This window comes from Takifugu rubripes, chromosome 20 (genome assembly GCF_901000725.2).
Source record: "Takifugu rubripes chromosome 20, fTakRub1.2, whole genome shotgun sequence".
In the NCBI taxonomy this organism is placed as follows: Eukaryota; Metazoa; Chordata; class Actinopteri; order Tetraodontiformes; family Tetraodontidae; genus Takifugu; species Takifugu rubripes.
The window spans coordinates 8,205,679-8,228,963 of NC_042304.1; the positions used below are offsets into that span (position 1 = coordinate 8,205,679).

General features: G+C 44.9%; 3 protein-coding genes across 6 annotated transcripts in view; all 3 read left to right on the forward strand.

Moving 5' to 3' along the window:
- Positions 1-1,289: 1,289 nt before the first annotated feature.
- On the forward strand, positions 1,290-4,391 carry haus8 (HAUS augmin like complex subunit 8). Of its 3 annotated transcripts, none has more exons than XM_029828870.1 (10): positions 1,290-1,408; positions 1,691-1,758; positions 1,992-2,053; positions 2,194-2,344; positions 2,488-2,598; positions 2,676-2,779; positions 2,862-3,020; positions 3,116-3,257; positions 3,523-3,664; positions 3,795-4,391. In XM_029828870.1, exons 1-10 carry the CDS (start codon positions 1,344-1,346, stop codon positions 3,919-3,921), a joined length of 1,131 nt encoding a protein of 376 aa, XP_029684730.1. In that variant the 5' UTR covers positions 1,290-1,343; the 3' UTR covers positions 3,922-4,391. The 3 variants fall into 3 exon arrangements, with proteins under 3 accessions (XP_029684730.1, XP_029684731.1, XP_011613128.2); XM_029828871.1 differs by having other exon boundaries at positions 2,685-2,779; XM_011614826.2 differs by having other exon boundaries at positions 1,995-2,053.
- A 147-nt stretch (positions 4,392-4,538) lies between these two features.
- On the forward strand, positions 4,539-7,181 carry sac3d1 (SAC3 domain containing 1). 2 transcript variants are annotated; one of them, XM_011614825.2, is made up of 5 exons: positions 4,539-4,637; positions 5,048-5,450; positions 5,744-5,842; positions 5,930-6,026; positions 6,168-7,181. In XM_011614825.2, exons 1-5 carry the CDS (start codon positions 4,609-4,611, stop codon positions 6,632-6,634), a joined length of 1,095 nt encoding a protein of 364 aa, XP_011613127.2. In that variant the 5' UTR covers positions 4,539-4,608; the 3' UTR covers positions 6,635-7,181. The 2 variants fall into 2 exon arrangements, with proteins under 2 accessions (XP_011613127.2, XP_011613126.2); XM_011614824.2 differs by having other exon boundaries at positions 5,744-6,026.
- Positions 7,182-7,452: 271 nt separating this feature from the next.
- Positions 7,453-23,285, forward strand: part of cpamd8 (C3 and PZP like alpha-2-macroglobulin domain containing 8) — a 33,104-nt gene continuing 17,271 nt past the window's right edge. Inside the window, exons 1-23 of the mRNA XM_011614823.2 lie at positions 7,453-8,149; positions 9,756-9,907; positions 10,202-10,224; positions 10,631-10,796; positions 10,875-10,927; positions 11,360-11,377; positions 11,978-12,032; positions 12,116-12,229; positions 12,308-12,392; positions 12,469-12,577; positions 12,666-12,893; positions 12,971-13,141; positions 13,238-13,366; positions 13,447-13,645; positions 14,341-14,507; positions 17,546-17,695; positions 17,794-17,955; positions 18,068-18,210; positions 18,892-18,954; positions 19,706-19,937; positions 21,250-21,403; positions 22,863-22,993; positions 23,105-23,156. Coding sequence (XP_011613125.1) covers positions 8,064-8,149; positions 9,756-9,907; positions 10,202-10,224; positions 10,631-10,796; positions 10,875-10,927; positions 11,360-11,377; positions 11,978-12,032; positions 12,116-12,229; positions 12,308-12,392; positions 12,469-12,577; positions 12,666-12,893; positions 12,971-13,141; positions 13,238-13,366; positions 13,447-13,645; positions 14,341-14,507; positions 17,546-17,695; positions 17,794-17,955; positions 18,068-18,210; positions 18,892-18,954; positions 19,706-19,937; positions 21,250-21,403; positions 22,863-22,993; positions 23,105-23,156 — 2,842 coding nt within the window. The 5' untranslated portion in view covers positions 7,453-8,063. The remainder of the gene's footprint in view (positions 8,150-9,755; positions 9,908-10,201; positions 10,225-10,630; positions 10,797-10,874; positions 10,928-11,359; positions 11,378-11,977; positions 12,033-12,115; positions 12,230-12,307; positions 12,393-12,468; positions 12,578-12,665; positions 12,894-12,970; positions 13,142-13,237; positions 13,367-13,446; positions 13,646-14,340; positions 14,508-17,545; positions 17,696-17,793; positions 17,956-18,067; positions 18,211-18,891; positions 18,955-19,705; positions 19,938-21,249; positions 21,404-22,862; positions 22,994-23,104; positions 23,157-23,285) is intronic.

The following is a 23,285-nucleotide window of genomic DNA, read 5'->3' on the forward strand; positions in this document are numbered from 1 at the left end:
CTTCTCACTCCTTCACTTAGTCTCCTCCATGTGCAACGGGAGCTCATCGTCTCACCTACACCACAGAGAGCATTTGAATATTCCTTATATTTAATCACAAGTATTAATTACTAAATCCAAAAGAGGCTTCAAACATGATCAAATGAATGTGGTTAATAGTGCTTGTTGTCTGTTTCAAAGCAGCTATTGGCAAGGGCATTGCATGGTGGTGAGAGATGGACAGACAGCAGCAGCAGACAGAATCAATAGTTTATTGCAGAAAGAGGGATGGCAGAGAAAAAAGAGAGATGGCAAGAATGAGAGAGAGAGAGAGAGAGAGAGAGAGAGAGAGAAGAACCAAACTTTAGGGTAAAAATGACACACACATTTGTTTAAGCCATTATTTTATAAGAATTTATAAAAAAAGAGAAAGGTCAGAATGTTCAGGTGTTGACAAGCAGACACAGACAAGAAAGATAAAAAAACTTAATTCACCATGTGTGCTCCAAATAGCAGAGTCACAAACAACAGCAATTTCAAACGTTGAGGCAAACCTTAAACTGGCTGAAGGTTTTCTTTCATTTTCTGGAGCTCCCAGAAGCCTAGCCTGTGTGAGTGACTCAGGACACTCTGTGGCCAATGTTTACCAGCTCTGCCTCACACCCACTGTCTTTCAATTGTCCCCATGTTGTCAGAGTGCAGCTCAGACAGGTGGATCAGCACCTATTATGTTGTTTAAGACTTGTGCACACGTGGACACACAAAAAACAAACATGTAAACCTTTCGAGATTCGGGGGGTAAGTACTTCATGAGGAAGACAAAAAACAGTTCACGACATATCTTTGAACATATGTAAACAATATACAGTACGCAAGGGCCTATATATTTTATGCGTTTCCAACACAATAAAAATGAAACAACCCACAGAATATGGTTCAAATGCCACTGTATTAAACAAGGCCACTGTATTAAACAAGGCTATAGCATTTGCTCTTCAGTTCATTGTTAATATTCCAGTGTCCATACTAATATTTTTGAAGTAAATATATGGCACTAATAACAAAGACAAAAAAGGGTTTAACTAGACTTGCATTTTGGAAATAAATACTACATGGATAGGATGATTGGATAGTTTAGGTAGAATTGTGAAGATTTAAGACTAATACATTTATCCAACTTAGTTTTCCAACTGAATTCTCTGTGTAAAAGTTCGATTGATTACGATCTATATATTCCTTGTGTTATAATAATTTAAACGTGTAGCACTTCGCCACAATGACAGAACAATGAGGGCGGAACAAATGTTTGATATCTTGTTTCTGCCGGTGTACGGAAACAGACGTGCAGGCGGTTCCTTCAAAACATGGCGTCCAGAAGAACAACACTTGGGCCAAACACTTTTAAAAATGTCACCACCGACGCTAAAAGGTATAAACATACTTTGTTTTATTTTAAGAAACGTGTTTCGAAGGTTTAGTTACATTTTAATAAAAGATGCTGCGAATACTCAGTCGCACCCATTCCGTTGCATTAGCTACCGGTAACTTTTTTCTCCCACTGTAACCTATTCTATAAAAAAAAGGTTATTTTCATGCCTCCAGTTTAATATGAAATTGAATTCGCAGCGATTCTAGGAAAGATTCATAACTCTACTTCAGGTTTACATTAGCTCCCGTTTTAAAACTCCTCTAAATGATGTATTCTTTTAAGCGCCAAGGGATCGACTGCTGACAACACAGCGAGTACAAGAACAACAACAGGGAAGAAAGTTGTTAAATGTAGGTCTTTGCACGCTTATACGTTTGTTGAAATGCTGTAACGACGTTCTGTTTATGATAACCTTTATACTGCTCTTGTTTTCACCTTATTTAATATCATAAATGCCTATGGGAGAAAATGATACTTTGTATTTATATGAATTAACATATAGCTGATTACATATGATCTGTATTGTGATGCAGCAATTTCTCTAACGTCTTTCATTCTCTAACGTCTTTCATTCACTGATAAGCAGCTGGGACCATTGTCAAGTCAAGATATATGCAGGCTGCAGAGAAGTCATCTCTTTCAAAGGTGAGTTGTGCTTTTTATAACTTTGTAGTATCATATCATGTAGACTGAAATTAATCAACCTGCAGAAGGTTGTTTTCATGCTCTTGTATCATTAATACTTTAATAATGCATATAGCTTAGTATATCCCTGTAATTTCCAGAGTAACTCTTTGACCAATGAGTCCATAGCGGTACCACCAAAGCCTTCCTCGCCAAAACCCAGTGGCATCAGATCAAAGGTTAGCACTCCACCCAAACCAAAGTTTGGCACTCCACCTAAACGCTCACTGGCACCACATGCACTAGGGGCATGTAAGTACTATTTTATGGTTGTGTCGTCTGTCTGTTATTGATACTTAAATTGTGTATTAATTTGTTGATTTGGTAATTACTGGTATTGCAGTGCAGCTTTCTTCCAAAGCACGTGTTGTCTAAATGAAACTGTTTGTTCACAGCAACGCTGCCACACGAGACCGAGCTGTCAATGATAGGGAAAAGTGTCCTGCAGTCCACTTTCTCAGATGGACATTGTTTTGGACCAGATTTTGACATTTCAGTCATTAAAGGTAAATTTCATCATAAACCCTTTAAATCCTTGAAATTACAATTTGCCCTATGGACATTTCTGATCTGTGTCTCTAAGATAAAATAGATCATGAACATGTGGCTGAACCTGAAAGAAATCCGGAGAATGATAAGAAGCTTATTGAGATGCAAACATTTTTACTGGCATACCTGACAGCTAAAGTAAGTCTTTTATGTGCTGTTTTTCTTAAAACAAAACCTTTATGATGACAACATCCTGGTTGACACTATCTACTTTCTTAAGATGGAAAGCAATACTGCAAAGCTTAAAGCTGAGGCAGAGGCAAGGATCCTGCAGGAGATGGAGGAGGAACATGCGCTGCATAACGAGGTCCAGGAGAAGAAGCGTCAGTACCTTCTCATGGAGAAGGAAAGAACGATCAACGAGATGTTGGATTTGCAGGTCAGTAAACCAATTGCTTGTCGTGGGACCATTTGAAATGTAAAACATTATTTTAGAACTATTTTAACCACTCTGATTTTATCATTTTTCATCAGGTTGCTGTATTAACTCCAGTGGCAGATGCTGCCAAGGAATTTACAAAAGAATACATATCATTTGCCACAGCTGTTGACACCACTAGGCATGAACTGCCTGTCAAGAATTTCTACATTGATGGAGACAGGAGAGAATTTTTAGGTTTGACTGTCTTTTTGTTTGAATTTTTCAGATTCTTTATTTTAAGGTAAAATCTTTGTAGCCAGACAAATCTAGAAAAATGGCACAAAGAAATCAAACAGTACTGGTGTAGTAATTGCTGTTAATTATAACAATGTAATAACAAAAATGTAAGAAAAATAAATTCAAAATGTTTCAGTGTCCATTCAAGAGGCAAATACTTCTGGGTTTGACTGTTTGTTTGTTCTGACTGAATGCTCTTGTAATACATTGTTGTCATGAACAGATAAAGCTGAGACTTGCTTGAAGGAGAGTGAAAAGCTGCTGTTGGAGTGCACAGAGGGAGCTCATGAAGACAGCAGCACTTCTCTGGAGTGTCTGAGGGACATAAAAATTATGTCCAAAAACATCAGTCAGGAGCTTTCAGGGTGAGGATGTGTAGAGATTCTTTCAAGCTTGTGCTGTTGATCATTTAGTTGGAATTGTATATATTTGTCACCACCATGCTTGAAAATGTAACTATGTGTGAACAAACAGGTCTCTTTTTTATTTTCCTAGTACATTTTCAGAGTTGTTGGAGCTGTCATCATTGGTTTGCCGTCATACAGTCCATCTTCAGCAGTCCATCGAGGAAGAACAGCTTGGACTTGCAAGAATACAGGAGCTCTACTGCAACAAACGGTGAAGGAACATCACATAGTATCATCAACTATCCCTGGATTAATGTATTTGTGTCATTAGTGCCTTACTTGTATGTTTGTCATGCTGCCTAATATGTTTGGGCCCTATTTGTGAAATACTGTAAATGCTTATTTGTGTGCATATGATAAAACTTCTTAAAATCTGTTATGTTTTGTGTAACTATTACAACTAAATAGGTTTAGGCACACCTAAACAAAAAAATTTTTTTGGATTGATGATTAAAATCTAAAAACATCTACAGATGCATCAAGATCACACCAAATGGCATTCATACATTCTGAAGAAAATTCTTCAGGTCTTCTCCATGTCATATTTAGACGTATGCTCTTTAGTATTGTTTCAAAAGCACACTACATTGGGGTCTCTTGGCTACTGGTGTGTGGATGGGTCCAATGGGGAGAAATTCATCATGAATAGGTGTGTGTGCAAATAGTTTAAGTTTTCTTTTTTTTTTTTAAATAATTTTAGTAATTCCTGACATGCGAAATTCACAGATTTAAAAGGTCTACTTCAAACGTTGCATTGGATAATGCTTATTAATAAAGTTTTTTTGAAAAAAATGCCAAGCACTCTTCTTCTTTCGCGCTGTGAGAGAGGTCTGATGATTTTCTTTGCGACAGCGCCCCCTCTGGTCACATGATTAACGCGTAAAAGCTTTGAATGTTTACAAATGGACCGTAGGAGAGCTCCACGTCGCGTGTAAGTATATTTTATGCATTCTACATTTATCTAACAAACATATGCGTGCACGTTTTCGTGGAGATTCAATTTTTGCTTGCTGATAAAGTAATGCTCTAGTCGCGTGTTGAAGTGTAATGTTAGCTAACTTGGCTAACTGCAAGTATTGCTTAACATCAGCCTGGGAGTATACAAACTTCTACTTAAACGTATTTGCTGCCCCATAGAGGTCGTTTTTTTTATTTTTTGGGGGGGCGGGGGGGGGTCTTTGCTTGTCACAGCCGGCAGATGTTAATTTATTTTTCGTTAATTAGTTCACTTAAACTACAGAGAAGACCGTGGTTTCTCTGTAAGACCCGGACAGTCTGATTAACTAAAAGGATAAGAACCGAGAAAACTAAATGTATGACCTGCTTGTTTCGTTCAAGCAGCTCTAACTCCCAGAGGAGGGATGCCCCAGTTGGAAGAGAACAGATTAATCGGGAGCAGTGGCGATGTCAGACCAAATCACGATTGAAAGAAGTGAAAGAGGACGAGCCTCGGCCGCTGGAGACTGCACCCAAGGGCTCCTGCCTGACCATGTGTTCTGTTGGAGAGCTGCGTGAACGCGAGAGGCAGAAACGACTTCACCGTTTTGAGATGATGCCGGGCACAGAAAGGGATAGATTGCCCAGGGGTGACCCCTTGCGCGCAGTCAAAGAATATACGAGGCCGGCAGCTGGTAAAGACTCGACCAACCCAGCAGAGCTTCGTCCAGCTGAGGTGTTGTTGAAGACCGTGTGTTATCTCATCGATGACATCGCTGCCTCCTCTCGTCCGCACCCTTGGACAGAGGCTAGTGGTACCAGCTTCATTTTCACACCTACCCACGATGCTGTCAATAGGCTGAGCTATTAGAGTTCAGACATCCTCGTTTAGTCTCCCTCTGTGTTCATGTTAAACCCAGTCTTATGAATGAGGTTGGTAAAGGATGTCTAAAACAGGCTACAATTTAATATTTTGGAAATAGAAGGAAGTGAAACATGCAGTTTTAACAGGTTATTAACTCTGCCCTTGCATTGATGTGTGTAATCATCAAGCCACAGTTGCATGTGGTTCCCAGAAATAAACTTGTGATTGTCTTGCAGGTGTACAGCTTTGTATTTGATCGGCTGCGTGGTGTGAAGCAGGACATGATCATCCAGAGGATTTCTGGGTTAAACTGTGTGGCCATTCTAGAGCGAATGGTGCGTTTCCTCATCTACAGCTCTTACCGGCTTTGTGGCGAACCCCCGCACTTATATAATCCGTGCATTAACGACACGCACCTACAGGAGAACCTGACCTGGCTATTGGACAGCTACGCCAGGGAAAAGGGACCTTATCCAAACCAAGAGGAGTTCTATGCTCTAGGACTCCTGTACAATTTGGGTTAGTAGCCATCCTTTTGACATCTTTATGATAAAGTAGCAAAAACTACTGATGTAGAGGTCCTGGCATAGTTCAAGGCTGTGCTGACAAGCACATCCAGCCCAGGAGATTCATTGGATTATTGTTGTTTTTCTTCCTCAGGGTTAGTTCGTCCAGCACAGCACATCCTGGAGCTACCCAAGGGACTCCGGAGCTCCCCTACCATTACTCTGGCTCTGTCCATCAACAAAGCTTTCTTGGAGCGGAATCCTGTCTGTGTACTGCGACTGGCTCAGCGGCTGGACTTCCTCCAGAGCTGCGCCCTACATCGCCACCTTGTTGCCTGTCGTAGGGATCTGCTGCTGATATACAGCCACGGGTACAACAGCCGCAACTGTCGCTTCCCTTTGGACAGACTGGCTCAGCTCTTGTCCTTGGACGCATCGCACGCAGCCCAACTCTGTCGGGCCTATGGGCTCGAGGTAACCCAGGACAGCCAGGTGGTTTTCTGCAAGACTGCGTTTGCAGAGCCTGAAAAGGGAAATCTGCTCTGCAAACAGTATCACAGCATTGTGGCTGACAAACAGAAAGACCTGGCCATCGAGAACATCATTCATGGGTGCACCTGAGGAAAACCTGAGAATAATGGAGTCTGTGTGATCCAATGTGCTTTTGTTTCCCTTTTCTCCACATCTAAGGTGAAGCGCATCATGGCTGGAGAGTTCTTCAATGTATCATCCCTCCATCATTAGAATCTTCAGGAAATTAATTAAGGCTGGTTACAGAGGAAAGCTAAGATAAGGTTTCTGGCCAGTATGAGTTAAGGACTGACAGAATTGGTCTTGCACTAATATCTTCCTGTCAGGATTCTGTCAGGTTCAAACTAAATCAATCCAATGTTCTTCTTATGCAGATTATTAGGCAGGTATGTGGAGGGAAAAGAAAGTGCCAACTGCAGGGTAGTGACTGGGAACAAAGTCAGAACTATCCCAATAGTACTCCATCATGATTTTATTGTTGTTAAAGTAGTCAGTTATCATAAATATAAGTTGTTTTAATCAGTGCCTGGAGAAAGTTTTTTTATTGTGTGCAGTATTTGTTATTGTTGATTAAAGAGTCATGTTTATCTTGAGAAAATGTATAAAATTAAAGCAATTCTTTTTTCAAAGGTTTCTACATTCTCCTCACCAGAGTGCTTTGTTACTGTATGTTGATACATATAAAGATGTTAATATTTTAGAAACTCATTTTAGACTCATTTTCTTATGATGCGGCTCAGATGGGTTCCAATAAACTTGAAAACCTTTAAAAAAAAACTCACATGAACAAGCTGCGTTTACGCTCATTTGCCTGTTGGGGGCAGCAAATATCTAGACGCGCTTTCAGCGTTCACAGAACCAAAGGAGAGCTGCCGTGGCACTATATTGTTCTTTTCTCTAGCTCCTTTCTTCTCTGGTGGGGGGAAATTATGTTTCCCAGCGCGTAAAGGACGAGCCGGAGGAGTAAGATGACACCAGAGGTTGAACCCGAGCAGAATTCTGCAGGTAATGTCCGATGACCTGCAGGCTCCGCACGTCACACTGAAGACGTGAGAGGAGGTTTCCAAGTGAATGAAGCGGCGCTCCGACGCCTCCTGGCTTTAAAGAGATCACCAGCCGGAGAGCTCAGAGTCGCACGGATCTTCTTGTGCACGTCCAACATTTCTTTACATTTCTGCTCGGCGGAGTGGGAGGACGCTTAGCATTTGTAATGCTGAAATATGAGAGAACGGGACCGGGGCGGGTGACGGCACATGGGAGAGGACTGTTCGTGTACTTAGGGCTCTAAAAAAAAAGTGGGGGGGGGACACGCGAATAGCTCGAAGCTGGATTTGGCGAAGTAAGGGATGAAGTAAGGGTTCCGGACTGAACTGTGCACACCTCCAAGCGCGACCAGCCTCAATGGAATAGAGAGGGCTGGTGACACGGACTGAAGTTTCATTTAGAGTTTCCTCACAGTTGGCAGATCCCAGATCCTTCAGTGGGGAGAGCGCACAAGCCAGCGCTGACCGAGGCCAAAATGTTGCAGTTGCCGCTGACAGCTTGGAGTCTTTCGTGGACCTTGTTTATCTGCAGCGTGACCGCAGCTTCTGCACAGGAAAGACAGTGAGTAGCCCGCGTCTGCAAGTCTTGCCTTTTGTGTTGCGTCCCTACTGTAAAGCTGCAGGACTTCCACTGCAAATCGAGCCAAAGCCTGGGGGGGGGGGGGGGGGGGGGGGGGGAAACCCAAAAACCTCAATTATGTCACACGTGGCTTTGGAAAACCTAAACATAAACATGCAATGAAGCTTATTATCCTGTAACTGACACAGTAAAGTCAGTCTGTTCAACCTACTGCGCACTGTCTACCTACTCTAACACTGTCATTCATTTATTCCTATCAGAGCAGTAATCTGGGTGACTCAGGGGTTGCAGAGGTTTTGGAGCAAATGCCTTTTTCTTTTCTTTTTTTTTTTTCGCCCAGAGGCAAAAGAAAAACTCTGGTCCTTTGATGCTACAAAGCTGCTGATTTCTGACCCTGAGAGTTGTTGTTAAACGCAAAAAGCTCTAAATAATTCTCCCAGGTCGTTCATAGGAGAGAGGGGAGTGTGTGTGAAAGCCTGCTCTGAGCGGAATTATTAAAAATTTATAGCCAACAAAAGAATTCTTGCCTCCAGCATTAAGTATTAAACAGCTCAGGTATTTTTTTTGGGGGGGTGGGGGGGGGAGCACCAGTCTAAAGCCATGTGACTGAACCATAACAAGCCAACAGCAAAGGAGGACGTAAATCCTCACTGGGCACCTACCAGCTCCCGGTCAAGGACAAAAGTTGGACAAAAGCAGTGAGCACACGAGGCCATGTGACTGAAAAAGACGGCACGGTCTCACCACCTGATCCCGGCTCATCCCGGCGCTGGTTGAACTCACTGCAGATCAAACACGGAGTCAATTTCCTCGTATTACCGTCCCTCTCCTCAAGCCTTATTTTTCAGAGGATTTTCTCATGACTCTCCGAGGAACTGCAGTTGCCTCCGGCAGCCCCGTAATGCCAACCACCTGATCCACGTCTTAGACATGCAACCGGATTCTGCCCGGCGGCTTTGCTCACTCCTAATTTGTCTGATCTACACGTATGTTTTTCAGCCAGGGGTCGGAACGCTTTGTGCTGGAAGTTAGGTCCGGAAAGGGTCAAAAACAGAATCAGATAGGGAGTTGTGCAGGATTACACATTCCCATCAGCACTTATCAGCTTCTCTACGCAATCCTGACATCCTTCTTAGTCAGTGTTTCCAGTTTAGCCCCCCGGTCCAGCATGGGAGTCCCATTGATACACATTAAAGTCAGATTGCTCTTTTTTTTCCCTTCTGCTGATGGATATCAAAGTTTGACCTTTGCTCTGTGACTTCGCTGATGCCCCCAACCTCAATTAACCCCCCAATTAAACTGGTGACTTGAATCTTAATTTTACTAATTAAAAAAAAGACACCAGACCACCCACAGAGAATACTGGTTCCCAGAAGCTCACTGATCAACAGGTAGTTTACCCCCAGTCCTCATTCCCATTAAACCTGATCCTAACCCACAAATCCACACGGGTACATGGAGGCCCGCATGTTTTCCTCTGTCCTCCTGCTGTCATAGTGTGACCTCTGCTTTTATTACACTCCCGCCGCTCCCTCCTTCCACTTCCTTCGCTTTATTTATTGGCTATTTCTTCTTCCTCCTTTTTCAGGGGTTATTTGGTGGCGGCGCCCTCAGTGTTCCGAGCCGGCGTAGAGGAGAGCGTGAGCATCACCATTTTTGGAGCCAGGGCGGAGACGCGTGTCCAGGTGCAGCTGTTGGTGAAGGGGCAGACGGTCACCCACGCCCACGGCTCGGTGCTCGGTGAGAACAGTTTTTCCAAAGCTAGGGCTTCACTCGCGCCATCCTGCTGCGTTTCATCGATGTCCTCTTGGATGAGCTGATGAAGCTGAGCCTAATCATCCTCTCGGTGTAGACATTTCAGGGTTTGACTGATAGACTTGTTGATAGCCTGTAGCTCAAATGGCTAGGAGAAAAGCTCCAAGTGGGACCTCTGACCCTTCCAAAACACCTCGAGGCTAACAGGAGCTCTCCTCCCTGCCGTGCGTCGGTCCTCCAGATTTCATTACATAACACCTCTCCTTGTTCTTGTTTCAGACAAAGGCACCATCAAACTCAAGGTGAGTCCTGAAACGCACGTGCATGGACAGCTGCGCTGCGAGGGCCGCTCGTCCACCGCGCACACATTCCACAGGCAACATGCAAATCAGCACTAACATTATCTGTAATGCAACATCTGTCTCTGCTCTCTCACTGGGAATAAGGTAACAGCTTCAATATAGTGTAATAGGCAACAGCTGCTGATGTGCATGTACGTTCTGCCCAAAGGCTGGAATACATCAATCTAGGATACATAATTCAATTTTCTTTCTTTCTTTCTTTCTTTCTTTCTTTCTTTCTTTCTTTCTTTCTTTCTTTCTTTCTTTCTTTCTTTCTTTCTTTCATGCTCAGTTTTTGTAATTTCCTTCAACAGACGCACACATTTCCAGGTTTTCTCTATTTCTATGTCCTGGTTCTTCTCTCCAGGTCCCCTCGGGCCTGAGAGGCCAGGCTCACCTGAAAGTGTGGGGGAACCGTCACCTCGCAGAGGGAGGCTACATCTTCCACAACTACACCACCATCACGGTGGAGAGCAAAGGCACAGCCGTCTTCATCCAGACCGACAAGCCCGTCTACAAGCCCAAACACAGAGGTTCACACGGAGAATAAAGAATCAGTCAGAGAAAACAAAAACATCGTTTAACTGGTTGTTTTCTGTTTCTGTCTTTAGTGCTCATCAATGTCTACACAGTCACCCCTGACCTGAGGCCGGTAAATGACAAGGTAATTCCAAATTTGAAATTTAATTACTTAGATGAGTAAAAACGTCATCCCCTAAGCAGCAGACCTGTTCAGATTGGCTGTGTTGCCTTGGAAACAGAGCAACATTTAGTCAGGGGAACTGAGAGGAGAGGCCTGGTTCATTCCGAGTGCAAAGAAATGTACAGTTACCTGTTTACAGAAGCCGAGCTGGAGCCATTTCTCCTGGAATGTCAGCGGCGGCTCCACATGTACAGTGCAACTGTGCAGACAGACAGTTTATTGATGTTTGCAGCTGTAAAGCTCCGGCTGGTGAAGGCCAGCGCTCGCTTTCACAGATGGACGATAAGGATAAGGAAGGAGTGAGAGAAGGAGGCTTCTGTAGGCAGTGCAAGGTGGTGAACTTCTGTCTCTTTCTTTGTCCTTACGCCTCGTTTTTCTTCTTCTTTTCCACAGATCGAGGCATATGTTTTGGTGAGTGGAGACTTGATGGGACCACCCAGGGGCAGCGGCAATTTTAGTTTCCAGCCTGGGTCTGAGATTACAGAGCACAAGTCAGGGAAGCTCACCTAGATAACAGGGTGCTCTTTGGAACTGTATGAGGATAAACAACATGAAAGAGACCTCCCCTTTTTGTTTCATCCATCTCTTGGTTTTGTCTTGATCTGTCCCTCCCCCACGCGCTCCTTCCCTACAGGCTCCAGCTGGCTGTAGAGGAAAGATTAATCTCCTGGGCCTTAAGAGAGCCCCCTCCATGACTTGTATGTAGCTTACCCTCCCTGCTTCCTGTCTGCATGCCCCCGGACACACCTGGCGGACACCTGAACTGTCCCGGGTGCTTTGACCTCTTCTAATTTACTGCTTTTAAATAGCAGCCTGTGTGCACTGGAGAGAAGGGGTAAACGGTTTCTGACAGTGGTCCAAGACAGGAGTCAGATCTGTAGTTCAAGTTCAGTTCAAGGACCCTTCTGACTCAGCAGGCACACGATTTGTCACATGGTTAATAAGCTAACACTCAGTTATTCGGTATGTGAGTGTAACACCTGTTTTCAATCTTTTAATGTGGTCTCTTAGGATCCACGAGGGTCCAGGATGGTCCAGTGGAAAGGTCTAAAATCCATCTGCTGTGGTAAGCCACATCGGGGCATTTCTACATTTGAATCGGGGTATTCGTCCAACTCTTTGACGCCGTTAACTCTATCTGTCCTGTAGGTGTGGTGAACATGAGCTTCCCTCTGTCAGACCAGCCTGTTTTTGGAGAATGGTTGATCTTTGTGGAGGTGCAGGGCCACACCTACAACAAGTCTTTCGAAGTGCAAAAATACGGTAAAGAACCCAAAACAAAGCCAATTTTAGACAAAGGCTCAGGAGCCAAAGTCCATTGAGCTGCCTCGTCTCTTGCAGTAATGCCCAAGTTTGAGTTGGTGATCGACCCACCGACCTACATTCGTGATCTGAACTCATGTGAGCAAGCCAGCATCAGGGCCAGGTATACCTCTCAGATTTAGAGAAGACCCTCTTTCTTCCTAAGGTGCGGCTCATTTGAACGCGTCACTGTCCAACAGGTATACCTTTGGGAAACCGGTGGTGGGGAAATTGACCGTCAACATGACGGTGAACGGGGTGGGCTACTATCGTCAGGAGACGGGCCACCCTGTGATCAAAACTACGGAGGTCAGTGTTAACGACAGTTCACCCCCAGAAAATCGCAGTTTGCGTTTGAGGTCTTCCCGGTTTCAGACCCGTGCTCTGCTGCCCTCAGATCAAAGGTTCTGCCAACTTCAGCATCTGCGTCAAAGACATGATGCCGCTGGACGTGGCCGACCACTTCAGGGGCTCTGTGAGCATCTGGGCATCGGTCACTAGCATAGACGGAAGCAGGCAGACCACATTTGATGATTCCACACCAGTTCACAAGCAGCTCATTGATATCAAGTACTCCAAGGACACGCGAAAGCAGTTCAAGCCTGGTCTGCCTTACAAAGGGAAGGTGAGGAAACAGTCTGGGTGCAGCCATTCATGCATCTCTCATGCAGACTCCCATCTACTGCATTCCTCTTTGTTCAGATTGAAGTGACCTACCCCGATGGAAGCCCTGCTGATGGGGTGAAAGTGCGCGTCAAGGCAGAACTGACCACTAAAGACAACGTGTACACCAGCGAATTGATCTCCAAGGATGGCGAGGCAACCTTTGAGATCCCTTCAATCCCCACTGCCGCCCAGTATGTGTGGCTGGAGGTCAGTGGCTGCAGTCACATCTTCGGCTTACTCGTATTAAGCATGTCTTTTAAAATGTAAAACACACTTTTGTGCTTTTCTGTTAATCTGCCACAGACCAAGGTGACGTCCATAGAAGGTAAGGCAGTCGGAGACCAATACTTGCCCAGTTACCTGTCCATCAGTAGCTGGTATTCTCCCAGTCGGTGTCATATCCAGATTCAGAATCCAAGCACTCCGCTCAAAGTAAGTATTACCTTCTCCAGCGGTTTGGATCACCAAAATATTAGCATTGCAATGTTAACGCTTTTTGGTGTTTTTCACAGGTGGGCCAAAATGCAGAAGTTGCTCTAAAGTCCACGTGTCCCTGTAACTTCACTCTCCATTATGAGGTGACATCCAGGGGGAACATCGTCCTCTCTGGCAAGCAGCTGTCCAACACGACAGCCTCCCACCGAGGCAAAAGGGCCACAGTCACCTTTGACATGAACGTTCACCCCACCCACCAACCACCTTTCTCCTCTGGTAAACATGTTTTTATCCCCTGCATTCCTATGTTTTTAAGATTTTGTCAGTATTCACTTTTAAGCCATTGGAGTGTGGTTTTGAACAGGATTTATTATAACACATAGAGCATTATTTTATCTCACTTAAGGTCATGATCTTGTGGTTGAGCTTTGAGTTAGCATCTTTGTCACTAACATCTCTAGATATGCTCATAACAGATGATCTATTTAAAAAAAAGATAAATGTATTTTTGAAATTGAAATAGCCAACTTATAAGCTGCTTTGATCAAGTTTTATTTTTCCAGGTGGTTCATTAATGTTCTGAGTGAGATAAAGTTTATTTTAGACATATTTTTACCAAAATAAATCATCAAATATCTAAAGTTGAGATTTCTTTGACACTCCAGAATGAGGGCTGAATACGCCGACGTCTCGTAGGCGTGTCACGTGGAACTGCTCGCCTGCAGTGAGGCCAAATTTATGTTAGTTTTTCAAATCAGACCTACGCCCCTGACATCATGGCTCTGCAAAGCTCATCTAATGTAATCAAGGATCACAGATGAATTCAGAAAGAATTTAAAGGACATCACTTCTTTAAAACCCTTTCAAATATTATCTTCAAATATTTTGGAATGTTGGGATTGATTTTATTTCATGAAAAAAGTGCTGCGTCATTGCAGAAACTCATTAATATTGTGACTGTGGTGTTGCAGGCTCATCCTCCCAGGCTGAGGTGGACAGCTGCGTGTCTTACCTGCAGTTCCCTGTCAGCCATAGCATGGCACCTCTTAGTCACCTGCTGGTTTACTATGTGAGGGAAAACGGTGAAGGTGTCACAGACAGCATGCAAATCCCGGTGGAGCCTGACTTCGAGAACCAGGTTTGTATTATTCCGAAGTGCGTGATTTCACAAGGGGTCTGCAGTGTGGATTGAATGCTGTCTTTTTTTCTGAGGTAACATCGCGCCCCAGGCAGTTGCCTTTTTAACAGCCCCCTGTATGCCCCAAATTGTTGCTATGGTGCCCACTGTGTTTAACCACTAACACCAAGTCTAGTCCATATTCCATCCAGTGTGCTGATTTTGGTTTTTGCATGAACTGTTCTTTTAAACATAAGCATAATCGTTATAAACATGGATACTGGACAGAAACACTACATTATTTTATAAAGAAGGTTTTATTATGTAATAACCAGCTAAAGTGCTGAAAAACACCCTGGATTTACATTTTGGTATCCAAATACATGTATATCACGCAGCTTTGTCCACACTGTAAACAAACAGCTGTGTTGGCCTGGGACAGCTCCCCAGCTCCTGCCTGCATTAGGTGGAGTTAAGTCCCCGAAGTATTTACAGCTCCCTGGTATGACATTACGACACTGTTTGTGTGTGTGTGTGTGTGTGTGTGTGTGTGCATGTAACTGAGGAGAAAGGAGTTTCTAAGGGTATGATTAGACTGAGGCCAGTGAGGATGAGGGGCAGATGAGTGGGGTCATGACAGGGGGAGATAAAAGGTCATTGCGTGGTGAAAGGAGAGCAGCAGAACCGATTAACGGCGCTAATTTGCGACCGAGCAATAGCTTCGCCATGTCAAAGGTTACAGCCAACTCTCAGCGTCCCGCCTTCCTTCTAAGCTTGTAGTTCTCTTTCATAGCATTTGTTTTGTGTCTCATATTGGGAACGCCTAAGGTGTGACCTCGCCAGGAGCTCCTATTGCATTCTGCCAGCCAGAATTAGCTGGAATCAGGTGCATAAGTGTCACAGAGACCCTCCCGTATAAAAGGGAGGGTTGCAATACCCCTGAAATTGCAACGCTTCCCTTCGATCTTGGCTAGCTCTACAGGCTATAGCCCCATGGAATATTCCTGCTGTATGAGCCGCCTAAACTCAACACTCCCAGTTGGCTCCATGCTGTTAAAACAAACCACCCACATTTAGCAATGGGACCTTCAGGTAACATTGCTTCACAGCTCATAAGCCACCGTAGGAGTCAAAGCTCGCGGCCCCAATGCTGGAGCAGGATCACTCTGCGAGTGCCAGTACGACCTTCTCAACCCATCACCCAAGGAATCAACCAGCCCCGGTTTCATGGTGGGTCTCTAGAGTGCTTGGTGGGTCAGATCTCCTCATGTCCGACGAGGATGGCCGTGACTTTTAACTGACACTGGTTGGGTTTAAAACCCCCATCCTTCAATGGCAGCACAGCCTGATAGCCAAGGAACATTGTCCTTCATATTGGATTTGGTCTTTTTTTATGGCAGTCAGTGGTTCTTTAAGGCATTCAGAGCCCCATTTTCAAAGGGGGAAATATCTGCCTATAAGACTTTGCAAAAGGTTTTTAGGGCTAATAGCCCCAGCACTGGTGGTAGTTCCAATGGAATACTTGCACATAAGCAGAATGCAGCACTGGGTAGCTTCTCAGAGACTCAAGCCACACCTTCATGGCTCGCACCTTGTGAGTCTCCATGGCCTGCAAAGCAGGTTTAAACCTTGACAAGGTCCCTCTATGACAGTAAAAGCTCATTGTCTGAAAAGTGGTGTCCAAACATGCAGGAAATCTCCTTCCAGTGTGGCTGTGATCTGGGCTTTCTTACAGGATAAGGTGGACAAGGGAAAGGGGTTCTCCGCCATAAAAGGATACCTGGCAGTTATCTCTACATGCCATGTTGGTTTTGAGGGGAAGGTTGTTTGGCAGCATCCCTCTGGCGCTTCATGAGGACCACTGTTTCTGAATGGCTGAGTCCATCCCGAGGCCTTCTCACTGCGTTTTGCCGGCATATTTTGAACCACTGGAACAGGTGGAATTTAAAATGGTGTCTTTAAAGGCAGCTTTGTTGTCCCTTGCGTCAGTGAGATGTGTAGGTGAGATTCATGCTCTTTCTGTAAACCAGGCCTGTGAAAGGTTTTCTCCAGAGAACAGAAGGGTCGCTTTATGCCTGATGTTCTGGGGTCATGTTCTTCATTGACCTGGTATCTTTCTATGCCCCAGCATTCTCCTCAGACGAACATTGGGGGTTAAGCGTGTTCTGTCCATTGCGTAGAGTGCGAGCATTACGTATCTACAAGGATAAAACCAAGAGCTTCAGGAAAAGTCACTGGCTGCCACCTCGTGGGCCCTTTACAAAGGGATCTCCGTCCGGGAGATTAGTGCTACAGCAAGTTGGACCTCTCCACATACCTTTACCAGGTTCTATTGGCTCGACAGCACAGCCTCTCCAGTAGCCCATTCAGTGCTTGGGGTGGCTCAAGGTCGGTAACACTGATTTTGAGACAGTTATTCCCCAGGTAACATCTTCCCAGCAATCTGGGAGTCGATATTTCTCAACATGAGACACAAAACACATATTAGGAAAAAGAACTTAAGGTTACTTGCGTAACCCCGGTTCTCTGAGCAAGTGTCTCCCCAGACCACCCTCCTTGCTCTTCGTGGTGGGGAAGTGGTGAATTGTTCTTGAATGACTGATAGTGCTGTGTCAAGCCCTTTTATAGGGGAAGGTAGCCTCCCTCTGTGACACTGACATGCCTGTTTTCAGCTAATCCTGGCCGGCCGAATGCAATTTGAGCTTCTAGAGGTCATGTTGTAGGCTTTCCCAATGTAACACCCTCAATTATGCTACACAGAGAACTGGGGTTACGCAAGCGACCTAAAGGTTTCCACTCTGCCCTCATGCATCTCTTCCCAGTTTACTCTCTTCCACACGCAATGTGTGTTTTCATTTTTGAACAACACAGTCTTTGAACATTACTTCAGATTGCCCTGAAGTAAAATTGCACGACTGTTTGCACAATTTATGATCAACACACTGAATTGTTATGTTGTGTGTTTAGACAGTCAGCAAATGTCCCAGCTCATCTCCCTTTGCTGTGGTAGATGCTGGCACATAAAAATTCTTGCCTTTAATCCGACGTATGGATTGCAGGTGTCTGTTTCCCTGTCAGCTAATGAGAGCATGCCAGGCGACCCCATGACCCTGCGTGTCCAGGGGGAGAAAGGTTCCTGTGTTTGTGTGGCTGCTGTGGATAAAAGCCTGTATCTACTAAAGCCTGACTTCCAGCTCAGTCCTGACAAGGTCAGTTCCAGTGTCATGTGTTGGTGCATACAGGCTATTGAATAGTTCCAATATTCATCTAAACTACCAGCGATAACATTTGGCTCCTTCCTTTTCAGATTTTTAAAGAATTGGCAGACTTTGACGTTTCGGATGCTTTCGGCATCCCCAAAGACGACGGGCACTTCTGGTGGCCCGGACTGTCGTCGAGGAGACGCAGGCGCTCCTCCGTGTTCCCGTGGCACTGGGACATCACCAAGGACGCTCGCTTTGCTTTCACAGTGAGTACACACTCCACTCAAGAACCCGCAGCAACGTCATGGCAACGACAGGGGGAAAAAAGACATATTCTTAGGCTGCGTGTGCTTTTATTTCTCTGCATGTCCAACTCAGGAAACAGGGCTGATCGTCATGACAGACATGGTGAGTTTAAACCACCGGCAGAGCGGAGGCATGTACACCGACGAGGCCGTCCCTGCGTTCCAGCCGCACACATCCACTTTAGTGGCGGCCATGCACTCACGACCCACCGCCAGGTAAACCAACAAGTCAAGGTTTAACGCTAGAGGAGGATTGCTCTGCATGTTCATTGGCCGTGCCCAGTTTGAGCCAAAGCACCTTCACACAACATCAGGGCCAGAATGAGTTGTTTGCAAAAATTTGCAAACCATATAACCAGCTATAGTTTAAAGTAAACACATTATGTGATATATATATCACCATCTGTCATTGGTATTTTTCCCCTTAAAATGATAACATACAATTAATAGCGAATGGGTGCTAATTCTGATTCGCGTATATGAATGTGCACTGCAATTATTCATTTAAAATAATACACAAAAATGCTGGAACATAGAAGAATACTAAAGACCTGTGATCTCCATCAGGATCATTTGTACGTTTAATGTTCTAAAACCCCTGTTCAACCACAGTATTAAATGACGGCATTGGCTGTTCTGTTCCTCTGAATCTGTCAGAGGCTGCAGTGTCTGATGCCATAACCCACCCACATATTCAGTTGCCTGTCTTGTCATTCTCAGCTCTTGAAAAAAATGAGACAAACGCCAAAAATGCTTAATTCGAGGGATGAACATGAAACACGTGGCTCAGAGAATGTCAGCCTGGAATTCAGAATAATATGTTTTCCCAGTTATGGTATTGGTTTTATTTTGCGCAGCTGAAGCTTTTATTGATGTCAGCTTGTGTTTTGGTTGCAGAACAGAGAAGCGGAGGCGCACATTTTTCCCAGAGACCTGGGTGTGGCACTGCCTCAATGTCAGGTATTTAAATCTTAATAAAAATAATTCACTTGGGTGTGTTTGTGTGAGTGTGTTTTGTGCGTGCCTCTGTATATGTCTGTTATATGTAATGTTTAGTTAATGGTTTTTTTACCACAACACGTGACAGTAATGCAGACAGGCCCAAAGAGGGGGATTAAAAGAATAATATTAAAATAATTTTTTTAGGTAGAAATAGTGAGATTAAAAGTGAGGCAGGATGGGGGAGAGGGGAAGTGGGGATAATCAATGTACTCTGGGAAGGAAGGATCTCACTGAGTGAAGAGGAAAGGTGTGAGTCTGAATGTGTGAGAAACCAGATGTTCCCTCACTCCTCTTGGGTGTGAACATGCTGCCAGGTGACCTTGGAACGCGCTGTCACTTTCTCAGCAGCTCCTTCCAGCCAACATAAACCCACTGCCCATAGATTTCCATGTGCTTGATTCCCTTGGATGAGACTTCAGCTCGGCTGCGTTTCCTGTTGCGGCCGGCGCTTTGATTTTACCTTCAAATGCCATTAAAGTAGATTTTCTTCAGCTTTGATTAAGTGGACGTGCAGTTTTTTAAGGATATTCTGCCCTGTGATGGGTTTCCAAAAGCAGCAGTAAATACTGGATGTAAAGCCAGCAACGATCTCTGCTGATCTCTAGCTGGAGCGCCGCTGCTGCGCCTGTTGATGTTGACGCAGGTGTTCATAAAATAACGATCAAAGAAAGATGCTAAAACATTACCACCTGTGATATGTCGCTCACAGCTCTGAAACCGGGGAGGCCGAGCTGCATTTGGATGTGCCAGATTCCATCACCACGTGGGTGACGGAGGCCATGGGCCTGTCGGAGCGAAAGGGACTAGGCTTAGCCAAGAGGGCAGAGCTTCGCACCTTCAAGCCCTTCTTTGTTGACTTCACGTTACCCTACAGCCTGATCAGAGGGGAGCAGACCAAAGTACCTCTCACTGTCTACAACTACCTCCCAACCTGCGCTGAGGTAAGCCGGCAAACGGGGAGGGGAAAAGGGAGGAAACGGGGTCAAAGGTCAAGGGTACCACCTCTTTAGATGTGTATGTGTGGCGTTTTCTGCAGAGGTAGATGTGACAGAGCCGCATGATGTTGAAGCAGATCCTCTTACTGTAAGCAAAGTTAGTGTTTTCTCATGGTTTTCTCAGTCCTAGACTAGCTTGAATTTGTTGTACACCAGCCTCATAAATCATCCCTTTGAGTTGTTTTTACCATCGAATCCTTTCATCACTCATTCTGGTGTTAACTTATTGTTCTGACTGCTGAGCTCCCAAGTTGGAAGGCATGTTGTGTTACTACACCAGTTGGAAACTGTGGGTTTTCAAGCCAACAGCTTCTAATCTGCTTGGTATTTATTGCTTTCTTCTCCAGTGGTGATGCTCAGAAATGTTACATGAATCCTATTATCTCCGGATTAATGTTGAAAATGCGATGCTCTGCGATCGTTTCAGGCCACATCTTGACTTGCTTGTGCGATGGTGGTGGTATTGTGTTGTGGTGCGGAATTCCTGGAATAGTTTTAAATCTATGGCATCTGTATTTGTGTTAGAGACAGACACACCCCATCCAAACAAAGGAGAAAACAGATTTGTTGCAAAGCCTCCACTAGCTGATTTTATTACCTGTCATGAGATGCTCAGATGTATGTTGGTGGGAAAATTGCCACATTGAGTCCCTAAATCAATCTTCAGCAAAATTAACCTTGTTTATGACATCGTTTTTTGTGTGTAAAGACCAAAATCATTCATTCAGAGGCGCTGACTCTGGCCCGGCAGAATGGTTCTAGTTCCCCCTTTGAATGACTCTCAAAGCTTTAAATGGGTCCATCCTGTACACCACACCAATTACATCATCATGTCAGCAGATGAGCCTGTTAAACGGTCCGTGCGTGCGCTGCTGATGTCATTCTAGGTGTATATGCGAACCAGAGTGACCTCTGCTTTGATCCCCGCCCCAGCAACATGTGATTCCTATATTTTCTGCTCAGTTATTTATGACTTGTGGCATGTAGACAAAGAGCAGTTAAAAGAGCCCTCTGCATTACCGAGCCCTCTGTGAAAATTGGATGATGAGCGGAACTCGATTCTCCAGGGAGCCCGAGCGTATGAGTCAGTCAGCATGGAAAATTCACAATGTGATTTAAAAAATTCGCCTTCGCCTTCGGAGTTCCAAGGCGAGCACGCTATATGAGGGATGGGCTTTCCTGGAGAAATTATGTCATCGTGGCCCGTTGGAGAACTTCGGTCACCTCTGAACCTTTTGTCTCCCCTCTTCCTTCCCAGGTTCACGTTAAAGTCTCCGTTCCTAAAGGCATAAAGTTTGTTGGCCATCCTGGAAAGCATCACCTCACCAGGAAGAAGTGTGTTCCTCCTGGAGAGGCTGCTCCGACATCCATTGTCTTGTCTGTCAATGAACTGGGGCCAGCAAATATCACAGGTCATTTTCATTTTAATTTTCTTTATAGGTCGGCAGGTGTCTATTGTTTATATAAAAGTCCCCCTGACATCTTTACATTTAACAGCTGAGCAAACTGGCTTCGCGTAGCTCAACCTTGACAGAGGAGGTGAGCGCCAGCTGGAAGTGAGGAGATGAGTGGATTTGTAAATGTAGAGCAGATGCTGTGGGATGTCAGTGCCCTGGAAGTGATGTCTTAAGCCGCATTCACACTGCGCGAAAATCCCTCGTTGTCCTGATCGATGCAGGACTTTTCGACAAAGGAGTTGTCACTGCATTTCCTGGGAAATCTGCAGCTCAGCTCATCTGCAATGTGGAAGGTGTCCCGTGTAGATCCGATAAATTACCCAATGACGTCGATGTGGCAGCTTGTCGCATTCTGGAAGCTCAAGGGCGGCGAAGAGCTGCTCACTTTATTCAATTTTCTCTGTTTTTCAATCAAACAAATCCAGTTTGTAGCTACACAATCTTTAACGGATAACACAAGCGGGAATTACGTCATGCTCTGGGAATCGAGGAATCCTGGTGTGAAGTGCACATGCGCAACACTGTTTATAGTAACAGGGCACACCTTTTTTGTCCATCATGCCAGCGCACTGGCAAGATCACGAGATCCTCGAGCAGCTCAGCATCCGCCAAGAAAAGGCGATTACTGGTGCCCTCCTCGTCCTCCACTGTGTTGTCAAGCCAAACAGATGATGCCAATGTGATAACGTATGAGAGGAAGGAAAAAAAAACACGTATCTCTCAGCGGGAGGTCAGACCCGCGACTGCTGGTAATATGAAAATGCCCAAAGGCCGAACAAAGGCAGGTTGATCTGTGTTAGAAAAACCCGCATCAACGTGCTAATGTCAGTGTGGAAGCGGTATTACCAAAAAAAAAAAAAACACCTCTGACTCCAGAGAGCTGTGCTGACCAGCGAGCCAGTGTGTGTGTGTCCTGGTCACCCACCAAGAGTTACCAACAGTCCTGCCCGGCGCGCATGTGAGAACAAAGCCAAGCAGAGGTGGGGGAGCAGCCGGAGCCATGCTGGGACACTCAGTGGCATGTTGATGAGTTTGCAGGTCACTGGCGGTCAATGGGCCCCCCATGGCCCCACTCCTAGTCCCCTGGCCCCTTGTGTTTCCCTCTCAGTACACACACACAAAGAAAGAACACTGGCACAGGGCCACATTTCTAATGCGTTCCCCAGTAAGAGAACTGAGCGTCCTCCTACATACATGTAACATAGTCGATGTCCTCAAATGATATTACAGTTACGCCGTTATTCAGCTAATATTATTCCATGGAAAGTGATTAAGAAGGATAAGCAAAACAGTATCGCTATGGAGTCACATGTGTGTTTTTAAAGTGATGGGTTCAGTCAGATCATGCCAGTCAAAAGTGCAGCAGCGTAACTGAAATCAGGCGTCCTGATCCTGTTCTCGGTCGTCCCTGCAGCTCGAGCTGTTGCCTACAGTGAACCCAGCTGCTGCTATGACGGATTTCTGAAGGGCAAATTAAGCAACGACATAGAAGAAAGACGCACCGCCATCGGCGTAGATTATGTCCGAAGGACTGTCCTGGTAGAGGTGAGCTAATATTGATTGGTTAGGCATTTTTTGTACAACACAAATTGTCTGAAACACAAAATGTTTTGATGTACAGCTGTGAAATCCCTCTTTTCCTTCCTCTCCTTATAGCCAGAAGGCCTGCCCAGAGAATACACCTACAGTGTCTTCTTCTGTCCCAATGGTCAGTACAGAAGTATCGATTTCATAGGAATTTTAGGAATCTTAAAAAAATATACTCTCAATCGATCAAATCCTTCTGTGTCCTCTTACTTATGTCTGGGATCTGCTCCACTAATGGCTTGGTGTCGTC

What these genes read in the sequence shown, in the direction of transcription:
- haus8 (XM_029828870.1), top strand. Translation starts at nt 1,344, where the DNA reads ATGGCGTCCAGAAGAACAACACTTGGGCCAAACACTTTTAAAAATGTC. An exon ending in TGACATTTCAGTCATTAAAG is followed by an intron (nt 2,599 to 2,675) that starts GTAAATTTCATC and finishes TGTGTCTCTAAG; the next exon opens with ATAAAATAGATCATGAACAT. An exon ending in AGACAGGAGAGAATTTTTAG is followed by an intron (nt 3,258 to 3,522) that starts GTTTGACTGTCT and finishes TGTCATGAACAG; the next exon opens with ATAAAGCTGAGACTTGCTTG.
- sac3d1 (XM_011614824.2), top strand. Translation starts at nt 4,609, where the DNA reads ATGGACCGTAGGAGAGCTCCACGTCGCGT. An exon ending in GTCCGCACCCTTGGACAGAG is followed by an intron (nt 5,451 to 5,743) that starts GCTAGTGGTACC and finishes ATTGTCTTGCAG; the next exon opens with GTGTACAGCTTTGTATTTGA. An exon ending in AGGACTCCTGTACAATTTGG is followed by an intron (nt 6,027 to 6,167) that starts GTTAGTAGCCAT and finishes TTTCTTCCTCAG; the next exon opens with GGTTAGTTCGTCCAGCACAG.